The sequence below is a fragment of the Nycticebus coucang genome, chromosome 22 (genome assembly GCF_027406575.1).
Source record: "Nycticebus coucang isolate mNycCou1 chromosome 22, mNycCou1.pri, whole genome shotgun sequence".
NCBI classification, from domain to species: Eukaryota; Metazoa; Chordata; class Mammalia; order Primates; family Lorisidae; genus Nycticebus; species Nycticebus coucang.
Window position 1 is genome coordinate 11,550,622 of NC_069801.1, and position 13,337 is coordinate 11,563,958.

General features: G+C 46.1%; 1 protein-coding gene across 3 annotated transcripts in view; it reads left to right on the forward strand.

Moving 5' to 3' along the window:
* The first annotated feature begins 3,881 nt into the window (after window positions 1–3,881).
* Window positions 3,882–13,337, forward strand: part of SPEN (spen family transcriptional repressor) — a 113,831-nt gene continuing 104,375 nt past the window's right edge. For all 3 annotated transcript variants that reach the window (XM_053577184.1, XM_053577185.1, XM_053577186.1), the window contains exon 1: window positions 3,882–4,191. In XM_053577184.1, coding sequence (XP_053433159.1) covers window positions 4,109–4,191 — 83 coding nt within the window. In that variant the 5' untranslated portion in view covers window positions 3,882–4,108. The remainder of the gene's footprint in view (window positions 4,192–13,337) is intronic.

Consider the following 13,337-nt stretch of genomic DNA (forward strand, 5'->3'; position numbering starts at 1 on the left):
GCCTCCCAAGTAGCTGGGACTACAGGCACCCACCACAATGCCCGGCTATTTTTTGGTTGTAGTTGTCATTGTTGTTTGGTGGGCCCTAGCTGGATTCGAACTCGCCAGCTCAGGTGTATGTGGCTGGCGCCTTAGCCTCTTGAGCCACAGGTGTCAAGCCTAGAAAAGCCGGCAGGAAAAGCCGGCAGGATGATATCTTAATTTGTTAATCTTTTGACATTCAATGATCTCCGAGGGTCTTGGAGAGAACGTTTAGCTTTGCTTACTCACAAGTTGCATGCCAGTAATCTACTACAGTTTCTTCTGTGCTCCTCTTAGAAGGCAGGGGGCTTCAAAGTATTTGTAAATAATTTTGCCCATTTCACATTCAATTATAAAAATTAAGTATGTATTCTGCTATTTACATGGGGCCATAACACTATTGTAATAATACTTTTAGGCTAATTACACTAAAAAAATTTAATTGGTAAACGAGTTACTTAATTTTCACTTAATGTCTCCTTTTTCTTTTGTCATAGAGTATTATAAACACTTCTTTTTTTTTTTCTTTTGGTTTTTGGCCAGGGCTAAGTTTGAACCCACCACCTCCGGCATATGGGACCGGCGCCCTACTCCTTGAGCCACAGGCGCTGCCCTATAAACACTTTTTAATTGTTCTTACCTTATCCTTTTCTTGCTGTGGAGATAAAAAATACCATATTAAGCTGGGCAAGGTGACTCATGCCTGTAATCCCAGCACTTGGGAGGCCGAGGCGGGTGAACTGCCTGAGCTCACAGGTTTAAGACCAGCCGGAGCCAGAGTGAGAACCGGTCTCTAAAAAATAGCCAGGGCAGGTGCCTGTCATCTCAGTTGCTTGGGAGCCTGAGGCAAGAGGATCACTTGAACCCAAGAGTTTGAGGTTGCTGTGAGCTAAGATGCCATGGTACTCTACCAAGGGTGACCAAGTGAGACTCTGTCTCAAAAAAAAAAAAAGAATACCATATTTATTATTATTTTGCAGTTTTTTCGCTGGGGCTGGGTTTGAACCCGCCACCTCCAGTATATTGGGCCGGCAACCTACTCCTTTGAGCCACAGGCACTGCCCAGAATACCATATTTAATTACTAATCTCTCTTTTAATGATTTTGCTTCCAAACAGCCTTTACATTTTTCTCAACCCTTGAATTTTTTTTGAGACAGAATCTCACTTGGTTGCACTGAATAGAGTGCCATGGGGTCATAGCTCACAGCAACCTCAGTCTCTTGGGCTCCAGCAATCCTTCTGCCTTAGCCCCTCTAGTAGCTGGGACTACAGGTGGGCCTCCACCACCCTTTGTTAATTTTTCTATTTTTAGTAGAGATCAGGTCTAGGGGTCTCTCTCTTGCTTAGGCTGGGTCAAACTCCTAACCTCAAGCGATCCTCCTTCCTTGCCTTTCCAGAGTGCTAGGATTACAGGCCTGAAGAGTCTAGGTTTTAAATGAATAGTTCACATCATTTTTTTTTTTTTTTGGCCGGGGCTGGGCTTGAACCCGCCACCTCCGGCATATGGGACCGGCACCCTACCCGTTGAGCCACAGGCGCTGCCCAGTTCACATCATTTTTTAAAAATGTGCTTCCTAGCCAGGCATTGTGGCAGGCACTTGTAGTCCCAGCTACTTGGGAGGGTGAGGCAAGAGAATTGCTTAAGCCCAAGAGTTTGAGGTTGTTGTGAGCTGTGATGTGACAGCACTCTATAGAGGGTGACATAGTGAGACTCTGTCTCAAAAAAAAAAAAATGCTCCTCAAACTGTGGGTGCTTGTATAGAAATTCATGCTTCGGGCGGCGCCTGTGGCTCAGTCGGTAAGGCGCCAGCCCCATATACCGACGGTGGCAGGTTCAAACCCAGCCCTGGCTGAACTGCAACCAAAAAATAGCTGGGCGTTGTGGTGGGCGCCTGTAGTCCCAGCTACTCGGGAGGCTGAGGCAAGAGAATTGCTTAAGCCCAGGAGTTGGAGGTTGCTGTGAGCTGTGTGATGCCATGGCACTCTACCAAGGGCCATAAAGTGAGACTCTGTCTCTACAAAAAAAACAAAAAAACAAAAAAAACCAAACAAACAAAAAAAGAAATTCATGCTTCATGAAAAACTGTGTGTCAGGGCAGTGCCTGTGGCTCAAAGGAGTAGGGTGCTGGCCCCATATGCCAGAGGTGGTGGGTTCAAACCCAGCCCTGGCCCAAAACAAAAAACAAAAAAAACTGCGTGTCAGTTACTAACTGCAGCCACATTTATAGTACTGTATAGTTTAATGAGTTTAGGTAATAGAGTGCTGGTCTGACTTTCATAATGTGATGATTGTTGTGACAGAAAAATGGTCAAATGTAAATGCCCAGTCCTCTGTTTTTTAATTTTGGAGATGGAGTTTTCACTATCTTGCCCAGGCTGGAGTGCATGACCCCATTCACAAAGCATGGTGGTGGGGTACTATAGCCAGGCACTCCGGATAGTACTTGCTCCAGGACTAACTACAAAGAAACAATTAAACACAGGCGACCTCAGATATTTGTGCCATTGCTTATGGTGACAATGTTTTCCACTTCAAAATGTTGTAGTTTTGGTAGCCAGGTGTGGTGGCATGCCTGTAGTTCCAGCTACTTGGGAGGCTGATAGGAGAGGTTTGCTTGAGCCCAGGAGTCTGAGGTCGCTGTGAGCGATGATGAAGCCACTGCATTCCAGCCCCTATGACAGAGCCAGCCCGTCTCAAAAAAATAAAAAATAAAAAAAGTGTAGTTTGACTTTAGTTAGCATATATTTAAGGAGACAATGAGACCAAATATTTAATATCTGGTCTATACCTGAAGCACCACACCTCTGATATTTCTGTGGATAAAAAATGGAAAAGAAAATTGACCTGCTATTTTATTCTGAACAATTCCTTTTTTCCCTACTAAATACAGTTGCCTTAACTTTGTATGTTTTCCCCAGATTCCTGGACATTGACCTTTGAATATAAATTCAATTGCAGGTTTCAGAAGTCTTTTGGCTTGGAAAGCACAGACGTCTAATTCCTTCCTCAGCTTAAATAAAATATTAAATTATGGTAAATCCTTTGAGAGGAACAATATTAGAATGTCTCAGTTCTATTCCTTGTAAAGCGTAACGATTGACAAAAATGGATTGCAAAAGATTTCGCAAGATCCTATATAAAAAAGTTGCTTAATGTTACAAGCCAATGATTCTTGGGAGGGATGGGTTTCTGAAGCGGTCACTGCTTAGTTGGGCGGTGAGAAAGGCAGCTTTTTTTCTGATCACTTTCCCAAGCAGGAGGGGATCCAAGTGCCTGAAAAGGCCAGGAGGTGGCCACAGAGTGAGCAGAAGGAAGGGGTCCTGGTTTTAGTAAACAGGCCTTGGCAGCCGCTTTGACTTGTAACCCTATCAAAATCAACATCACCAGTTCTTTTATTCTTCTACCAGGCCTGCCCCTAGGACTACTGCTGGAGGAGCTGGAAACTGCTCCTATTGCCCAGCGCCCAGGGCCTGACAGCTCTCTAGCTGGGCGGTCCGCCTCCCAGCTCGGCTGCGCGCCTGCGCACTGGGGCCGAGCGCGCGAGCGTTCCTTCCCGGCCCCACGTTCCTCCCTCCCCCGCCCAGCCCTGCGCGCCTGCGCGCCTGCTGTGAGGAACTCGGTGTCTCGGCCTCTGCAGGGGGGAGGACGCGCGCGTGCCCGCGGCGAGGGGGAGGCGGCCGGGAGGCGGGAGGCGGGAGGCGGGCCGCGCGCGCCGGTGGGAAGCGTCCGGCTGCCACAGCGCCAGCTCCGTCGTAGTCGCTGCCGCCCGGGTCCCGCTCGCCCCTCCTCCTGCTCCCCCCGCCCGCCTCCCCGCCGCTGCCCGGGCGCATGCGCTGCCGGAGCGCGAGGGTCGGCTTCGGGTGTGTGGTGGCGGCAGAGCGGAGCTGCGAGGCCCGAGAGTCAGAACCTGGGGGAGAGGGATGGTCTCTGCACGGGGGGGAGCCGGAGGAGCCGCCGCCGCTGCCGACGCCACCGCCGCAGCCGCCGCCGCCGTCGCCCCGCCGCCCGCCTCCCGGCGCTGACGGTCTCCTACGAAGCCGGCGAGGGGGAGCCAGCAACAGCGGTCGCCGGCACGCCGCCCAGCATGGTCCGGGAAACCAGGCACCTCTGGGTGGGCAACTTACCGGAGAATGTACGGGAAGAGAAGATCATCGAGCATTTTAAACGGTGAGTGACACGAGGCCCGGGACCGCGCTCGCTCCTCGGGCGCCGCTTCCCGCTCCGGCCCGTTGCCGGCCCCTCCCCGAGCGCGGAACTGGTGGGGAGGACCCCAGCCCCAGACCCACCGGCGGGTGCTGGGGGCGCGCGGGCTGCGCTCGCCGGCCGCTCGGCCCGCGTCGCGGAGTTGGGCCTCGGGTCTCTGCGGAGCCGGCCGCCCGGCCGCGGGAGGAGGCTGTGGCCCGGCCTCGGCGCGGCTAGCGCCCGGAGGGTGCCCTCGCGTCCGCCAGAGAGCCGGTGGCAGCCGTGCTCGCCGGCCGGGTCGTGTCCTTGCGCGCCGCTGTCCCGGCTCCGGAGCCCGGCCAGCCCGGGAGTCCCGCTGCAGTCCCGCTCCGCTCAGGGAGCGCTCAGACATGTCTTACTCCGGGAGGGTTTCATGCCAGGGGGAAGGTACAGAAACACAAGCCTCGGTAAGTAACGTAGGCACATCGCGGAACTGGGAGACACCGCGCGTTTCGGGACCGTTTACGGACTAGAAACTCAGTGGAAATGGATGGCAAATGTCTCTCGGTCCTGCGGGGACGGATGCGCCCGTTTCGGCGCCCTGGCCTCCCCTGCTCCCGCGTCCCTGGTGGAGGGGGCTCAGAGGCTGGCGTGGGGTCGCGTCGCCACCTTTAGATATTGGTGTGCCCCACCCCCGAATTCGTTAATCAGATGGGTAAAAAGATGTGATAATTTTTAAACTTCGCTGAATATCTTTGTGAGTTGTAAGAATGGTCTGGATGCGCCTCGTCCACTACCGTCCAGCGCGTGTTTTCTTTGTGACATGACAGGCCTCGGTATAAAGCGCTCGGCGTGACGGGGGGCTGGGATGGGGTGCAGATTGAGAAGGACCCTGCATGGCACATCTATGATTGCGGTCGAAAGCGACTGTTTCTCCCGATATTTAAGACCCCGCAAGGTTTTAAGTTTGGTTGACTTTTAATTCCTCTTACTGCCTAGTGAGCGAGGGAAATTATGGGGCGTCCTTATTAGTGAGTCACCATGGGAAAAATAGATTGCGTCGCTCGTTCTGGAGCCGCTTGGAGGAGGAAATGGAAGCAGCGGCGGCGGCGCTCCTCTGTCTTTCAAATGGAGGATCATTGATTCTGTTGGTGGTTGCTGTTACTGGGGTATTAAATCCTCGCCGCTGGAGCGCGCGTCTGCGCGTGTCCGCGTGTGAAAAGGAGCCGGGAATAGTGAGGCCATTCATAACCTGCGGGAGCTGTCCTCGGCCGGCCGCGGGGGAGGTGCGCGCTTCCAGGGACTGTCCTGGTGTATACTACGCTGTGCCTGAGAAACCAGCAAGGCGATGGCAGGGAGCAAAAATCCACCTCTGTGCCCCAGGAGAAAGGGGAGACCTGAATTGGGAAGCAGATGGGAACTTTCCCTTCCCGGCGGGGCTCCACCCCTTACCCGCCCCCAGTATCTACAGAGTTTTGGTGGAAAAATCGTTAGGTGCAGATTATTCGAGTGGAAAAAACACTTAGATGTGCTCACTTTAATCCCCTTGTGGACTTTCTCTGTAGGTCTATGCTTGGGAAATTCATATGCACCGACGTGCAAACATGTGCATTGCAGCATTCGCTTGCTCCTCTGTGTTCTGTGGCCAGACGTGTCATTTCGAATTATGCTGATTCCAGCGACATTGCATGCCTATGGCTGGGAGTTTGAGCCCTTTGCAAGATGAGGGTGTAGGGAGAAGAAAGAGCAAATCCCCCCAACACAGTTTTGGAAGGCTTTTTAGCGGATGGTGCTGCGGCCCGGCTTGTGTGAATGACTTTCTAAAATGGCGGCCAGGACCCACTTTATGTGGGAATCAGCAGAGCAGATCTCAGAATGCACAGAGGGAGGAGGGGGCGGAGGATGCGAGCTGCCTTGGAAAGCGGCTGTCTGGAGGAACATTACTGTATTAAAGATGGCTTAGCTGGCAATTTGCTCGCGACTATCTTCGAGTATCTTACCTATTGCCGCGTCAAAGCAGATGCTACTGAGGAAATCAGGTTATTTTAAAACTAGACAGATCGCGTTCCCCCGAAACTTTTATTTAAAGGTGATTTTTTTACATTTTAAAAAATATTTATTTAGCCCTTTGACTAGATAGCACATTTTTATGGCTCCAAAAAGTGTTAAAAGATACTCAGAGAGAGATCTCCCCTCAACCCCAGCTCTGGGACTCCCCATTTCCCACACTCACCCCCCCATCCCCCATTCTGGTAATCTGATTTCTGGATTCTTACCTTTCTGCATTTACCAGAAATGTTCCTGCTGATCCAGCTGTGGAACTAAATGGACTTTGTTTGGAAGAATGCAAGGCCTTTTAAATTCCTATTGTGGAATATGTTTTGTAAAATGTGTGATTGCCGCTGGGAGGGAAAACTAAATCTAAATAACTTAAGTGAAAAGAATAAAAAGGTGGTTGGACCAGAATGGTGGCTCTGCCAGAAAACTAAACGGTATTCACTTCTTGTGTCTTGAGGAAGTCAGAATGAAACAAACATGCAGTACGGCGCAATATTAAAACTGAGCTTTAACTGCCTACTTTTACCCTTTTCCCTAGCTGATTACATTAACTAATAACTGTTTTATGGGATTAAGAGGTGTACGCTGGGAATACATTATATAAAACGTTTTCAAGGTGAATGTTCTCTTAACAGTGATGAAGCTTTTGTAGTACGTATTTAGATTTAAAAAAAATTCAGACAGCAGCTTTGGGGCAAGGTAGCTTAAGGGGAAAAAAGGTCAAATTCAATTTTATTTATTTTTTATTTATATTTTGATCGGTGCTTGGTGGACAATAGATTCACAGAAGGATGCTGATCCACTCGGTGCCAAAGAAAGACTAAATCCTTAAAATGTAATCAGAGCGTTTTGAAGATTGCCTTTAGCTTCCTGCAGTAATAATAAATCTGTTGTTATCTTTATACGTAGCTTTCATTATGCTAATTTAAAAAATTAAATGAGAACTACTTCTGAATCGGGTTTTAGTTAACAAAGATTCTTTACAGGGGCACAATAGAGAAAGTCCTTTCCTTTGTATGTTAGCTGGGTTGAAGGGGGAAGGGAGGAGTTATACAACAATTGGTTGCTGTCTTTCAGTTGTAAGAGGGAGAGGTGTGTGCAAAGGCAACTCAGTGATTTAGAATGAGCAAATGAATAGAACCCTTTAAGGATTTAAACATTTTTTTATACCTTTTCAGATTTTAAGTCAGTCACTTACTTAGGTTCTTCTATCCCTCGATTTTAGAGACTAGGTTAAAGATTATGCAGAGGTGGAGTGAAGAAGACCCTTGTGTAAAAATTCTGTCAAAAAATGAGATCCATTTAAAAATGTATTTTGTTATTGCTAATTTGAAATGTTTTATTATGGTGGCTTTCCTGAGTTTAACTAGTGCAATGAATGTTACATTTTACATATATTTGGACAATATAGGATAATATGAAGTGTTTCCTTGTCCTTACTCTGTTACTAGAGATATTTTTAGACTTAAATAAATTTGACTGTTTAGCCTGTGTCATTGCTACATTGTTTCTTCATTTGAGAGCAGAGTTTGTAAACTTTTATCAACCCTGAAAGCTCCCAATCTTATCTATGAAATAAAATCTGATTTTGAGTTCTCTTGAATGTTGGTTTGCATATTTGTTAGGCTTTTGCATATATATATATATTTTTTTACAGTTTTTATTTATTTTTATTTTTTGGCTGGGGCCGGGTTTGAACCCACACCTCCAGTATATGGGGCTAGTGCCCCACCCCCTGAGCCACGGGCACCACCCGGCTTAAAAAATAAAATAGAGAGCGGTGCTTGTGGCTCGAGGAATAGGGCACCGGCCCCATATACTGGAGGTGGCGGATTCAAACCCGGCCCCGGTCAAAAACTGAAAAAAAATAAAATAAAATTGAGAGTTTTCTTGAAATAGCATTAAAAATTAACACAGAATGCTTAAAATGTATTTTACTTCCTGAGAAGAATGCCTCCGGTGGAGTGGGAGAAAATAAAAGACTTACTGCGAGGAAGAATGATAATGTGTGACTTGTGTAGAGGACACCTTTTTCCAGCTAACTTTGTTGTAGACGCTTGATTGGGATTGCTTAGTATGCTTAGGAAGAGGTTTCAGGCTTGATTTATAAGAAATGTTATTTTACTTATTTTTTGAGACAGAGTCTCACTATGTCGCCCTTGATAGAATACTGTGGCATCACAGCTGACAGCAACCTCAAACTCTTGGGCTTAAGCAATTCTTTTGCCTCAGCCTCCCAAGTAGCTGTGACTACAGGCACCTACCACAACGCCTGGCTATTTTTTTGTTGCAGTTGTCATTGTTGATTTTAGCTGGCCCTGGTTGGGTTCGAACCCACCAGCTTTGGTGTATGTGGCTGACACCTTACCCACTGAGCTATAGGCACTGCCTATAAGACATTTAAAAAAAAATTTTTTTTTTTTTGTAGAGACAGAGTCTCACTTTATGACCCTCCGTAGAGTGCCATGGCATCACACAGCTCACAGCAACCTCCAACTCCTGGGCTTAAGCGATTCTCTTGCCTCAGCCTCCCGAGTAGCTGGGACTACAGGCACCCGCCACAACGCCCGGCTATTTTTTGGTTGCAGTTTGGCCGGGGCCGGGTTTGAACCCGCCACCCTCGGTATATGGGGCTAGCGCCTTACCGACTGAGCCACAGGTGCCGCCCTTTTTTTTTTTTTGAGGCAGAGCCTCAAGCTGTCGCCCTGGGTAGAGTGCTGTAGCATCATAGCTTACAGCAACCTTCAACTTCTGGGCTCAAGTGATTCTCCTGCCTCTGCCTCCCAAATAGCTGGGACTACAGGTGCTTGCCACAACGCCTGGCTGTTTTTTGGTTGCAGCCACAACACCTGGCTGTTTTTTGGTTGCAGCCGTCCTTGTTGTTTGGCGGGCCTGGGCTGGATTCAAACCTGCCAGCTCAGGTGTATGTGGCTGGTGCCTTAGCCGCTTGAGCCACAGGCACTGAACCAAGACATTTTAAATTTTGTGAACGCTAATGCTTTGGGAAATTTTACATAGAAGTTATAAAGAAAGAGGTAACATGAGTGAAGGCTTTTCTAAATAGTTTTCCAAGTCTCACTTTCCTCTTAGTTTGAAATATTGCTTAAATTTTTAAAAATATTTGAAACATGGGGGCAGGGCACGATTATAAGAGAGGCTTTACCTAACACATGCAGGCAGTGTAACCTGATTCTTTGATTCCCCAACAATAAAACAAGTAAAGATAAAAAGAAAATTTGAAACATTTCATAAAACTGATATATTCAATTGGAGATTGTAAATTTCCTTGCTTTAATTTAAAAAACTCTAGTGTTGGTTTGAGTTTTAGTAAACCAGTCCACAGGGTAAACAGTGTAGTCTGAAAATACTTTGAGCATATAGTCATTAAAATTTGGTTCAGCCTCTTGAAACAGACATACATTAGCTTGTTTTTTTTTTTTTTTTGGTTTTTGGCCAGGGCTAGGTTTGAACCTGCCACCTCCGGCATATGGGACCGGCGCCCTACTCCTTGAGCCACAGGCGTTGCCCCATTAGCTTGTTGAACAAAGAAACTAAAGTGACTTTTATCTATAGTTAAATTAAGGGTTTTTACTATTTGGTTTTTAAAATTTTTGAAATTTACTATTTTTACTTGTCTTACAGCTACTCAGATTTTGAATGAAAATCACATGGTGTTCTTTGGAAACCAATTAGAATGTTAATCATTTTATTAAAAACCATGTAGTTTTGGCTCGGTGCCTGTAGCATAGAGGTTATGACACTAGCTACATGCACCGAGGCTGGCAGGTTTGAACCCAGCCTGGGCCAGCTAAGCAACAATGACAACTGCAACAAAAAAATAGCGGGGTGTTGTGATTGGTGCCTGTAGTCCCAGCCAGTTGGGAGGCTGAGGCAAGAGACTCTTTTAAGTCCAAGAGTTTGAGTTTGCTGTGAGCTGTGATGCCATAGCACCCTACTGAGGACAATGTAATGAGACTCTGTTTAAAAAAAAAAATGTAATTTTTGTGCTATATCTAGCTGGTTTTAGTATGCTGGAATATGATTAGCAGTGAAAAGGTTTCTTGGTATAATGTTATAGTATTGCAGGATTCAGATTGCTCCCCCTACATGTGTCCCTGTCTGCTAAGTTGAAAACTACAGGCGTCTAAAAAACAAACAAAAAAAACACAGGGGAATGGCTGTATAAAATCCTAACTTAAATTTAGTGAATTCTTGGATTTAATTACTTGTGATTTGATTTTGAGCATTGAAATGAATTGAACTCTAGCATTTGAAATATTTTTATTATATTATATAAGGAGCTGCACCAGTCTTTACAGTTACGGAATATTTGTGGGAAAATTCAAGTGGAAAGCATTGCTTCCTGTCCTGTGTACCTGGTGCTGGATTCCAGCATTAAACTCTGTTGTTGTGAATGCTTGTCTTTGTGTTAGATTCTGTTTGGGTCATTCGAGAACATTGACAAACCAAAGGACCATTTGTAGTTATACTTTGAATTGACTTTGATTGTTACCATGTTTACACATACTGATTCCCAGAGTTGTTGGACTCACTGATTTATATTTATTTTTTTGAGATAGAACCTGACTTTGTCATCCTCGGTAGAGTGTCGTGGCGTCATACCTCACAGCAACCTCAAACTCTTGGGCTTAAGTGATTCTCTTGCATCAGCCTCCCAAATAGCTGAAAGTGATTCTCTTGCGTCAGCCTCCCAAATAGCTGAGACTACAGATGCCTACCACAATGGCAGGCTATTTTTTTTAGAGGTGGGGTCTCGCTGTGGCTCAGGCTGGTCTTGAACCTAACTCAGGCAGTCCACCGGCCTCAGGCTCCCAAGTGCTGTGATTTTTATTTTTTTTTAGCATTTACCCCATCATTTTATTCCTTTGATTTAAAAACTGAGCCATATAGGCTCAGTGCCTGTAGCTCTGCAGCTAGGGCGCTGGCCATATACACTCGGGCTGGCTGGTTAAACCTAGTCTGGGCCTGCCAAAACAACAATGACAACTACAACAAAAAAATAGCAGGGCGTTGGGCGGCGCCTGTGGCTCAGTGAGTAGGGCGCCGGCCCCGTATGCCGAGGGTGGTGGGTTCAAACCCAGCCCCGGCCAAACTGCAACCAAAAAATAAAATAGCCGGGCGCTGTGGCGGGCACCTGTAGTCCCAGCTGCTCGGGAGGCTGAGGCAAGAGAATCGCGTAAGCCCAAGAGTTAGAGGTTGCTGTGAGCCGTGTGATGCCACGGCACTCTACCCGAGGGCGGTACAGTGAGACTCTGTCTCTACAAAAAAAAAAAAAAAAAAAAATAGCAGGGCGTTGTGGTGGGCGCCTGTAGTCCCAGCTACTTGGGAGGCTGAGGCAAGAGAATCGCTTAAGCCCAAGAGTTTGAGGTTGCTGTGAGCTGTGATGCCACAGCACTCTACCGAGGGCTACACAGTGAGACTGTCTCAAACAAACAGACAACAAACAAACAAACTGAGCCATATGTACTCAAAAACATTTTTATATTTTTCAAAACTACTATATTTGATATATAGTGATTTGTGTCGTACATAAATTATTAAATTGATAAGTAGTACACAAAAAATGTCTACTACCAATTTTGTCTCAACCATTAATGTTTAAAAATAATGTTCTTTATAGTAAAGTTTTTTTGGATTCAGGAGTATTTCAGTGCTACTTTGGGTTAAAAGAAAGGAGGTTAAAAAAACAGTTTATTACTTCATTATGTCAAAAGGATATTAGTATTTTTAGAGAAAACCATTTAGATCAGAATTCAGGAGGAAGTCCTAAACTTGGATGGGAAGATACATCTTTATTTTCACTTAAGCCCAGGAGTTGGAGGTTGCTGTGAGCTGTGTGATGCCATGGTACTCTACCGAGGGCCATAAAGTTAGACTCTGTCTCTAAAAAAAATAAAAAAGAAAAAAGAAAATATTTTCACTAACTTCTTTTTTTTTTTTTTTTTGGTAGGGCACTTTACTGCCATGGTACTCTACTGAGGGCCATAAAGTGAGACCCTGTCTCTAAAAAAATAAAAAAGAAAATATTTTCACTAACTTCTTTTTTTTTTTTTTTTTTTGTAGGGCACTTTACTGCCCTCAGTAGAGTGCTGTGGCGTCACACGGCTCACAGCAACCTCCAGCGCTTGGGCTTATGTGATTCTCTTGCCTCAGCCTCCCGAGCAGCTGGGACTACAGGCGCCCGCCACAACGCCCGGCTATTTTTTTGTTGTTGCAGTTTGGCCAGGGCTGGGTTTGAACCCACCACCCTCGGCTTATGGGGCTGGCGCCCTACTCACTGAGCCACAGGCGCCGCCCTATTTTCACTAACTTCTTACTGGGATCTAATACTATTTTCAACTACCAATATAGGGAAAAAACTGATTAACATCATAGTGTAAGTAGTACTGTGGTTTTTGTCACCAGTACAAATAATACACATTTTTGCATTTCACATTTACGGATGTTGTAAATATCTCCTTATTTATGCTTATCACAAATAGGAAATTATAGTAGCTGTTAGATCTGCTAGATGCTTTTATTTAATGCATTAATGAAGAAGCATATATATTACTGTATGACTAATATTTGTGTGTGTGTGTGTGTGTGTGTGTTTATTTATTTATTTATTTTTAGAGACAGAGTCTTAACTTTGTCACCCTTTGGTAGAATGCTGTGGCGTGACAGCTCACAGCAACCTCCAGCTCTTGGGCTTAGGTGATTCTCCTGCCTCAGCCTCGCAAGTAGCTGGGACTACAGGTGCCCACCACAATGCCCGGCTATTTTTTTGTTGCAGCTTGGCTGGGGCTGGGTTCGAACTTGCTACCCTCAGTATATGGGGCTGGCGGCCTACTCACTGAGTCATAGGCACCACCCTATTTATTTATTTATTTGTTTGTTTGTTTTTTGAGACAGAGTCTCACTTTGTTGCCCTTGGGAGAGTGCTGTGGCATCATAGTTCAAACTCTTGGGCTCAAGTGATTCCCTTGGACTTAGCCTCCCAAGTTGCTGGGACTATAGGTGCCCATCACAAAGCCTGGCTATGTTTAGAGATGAAGTTTCATTCTGGCTCAGGCTGGTCTTGTACTTGTGAG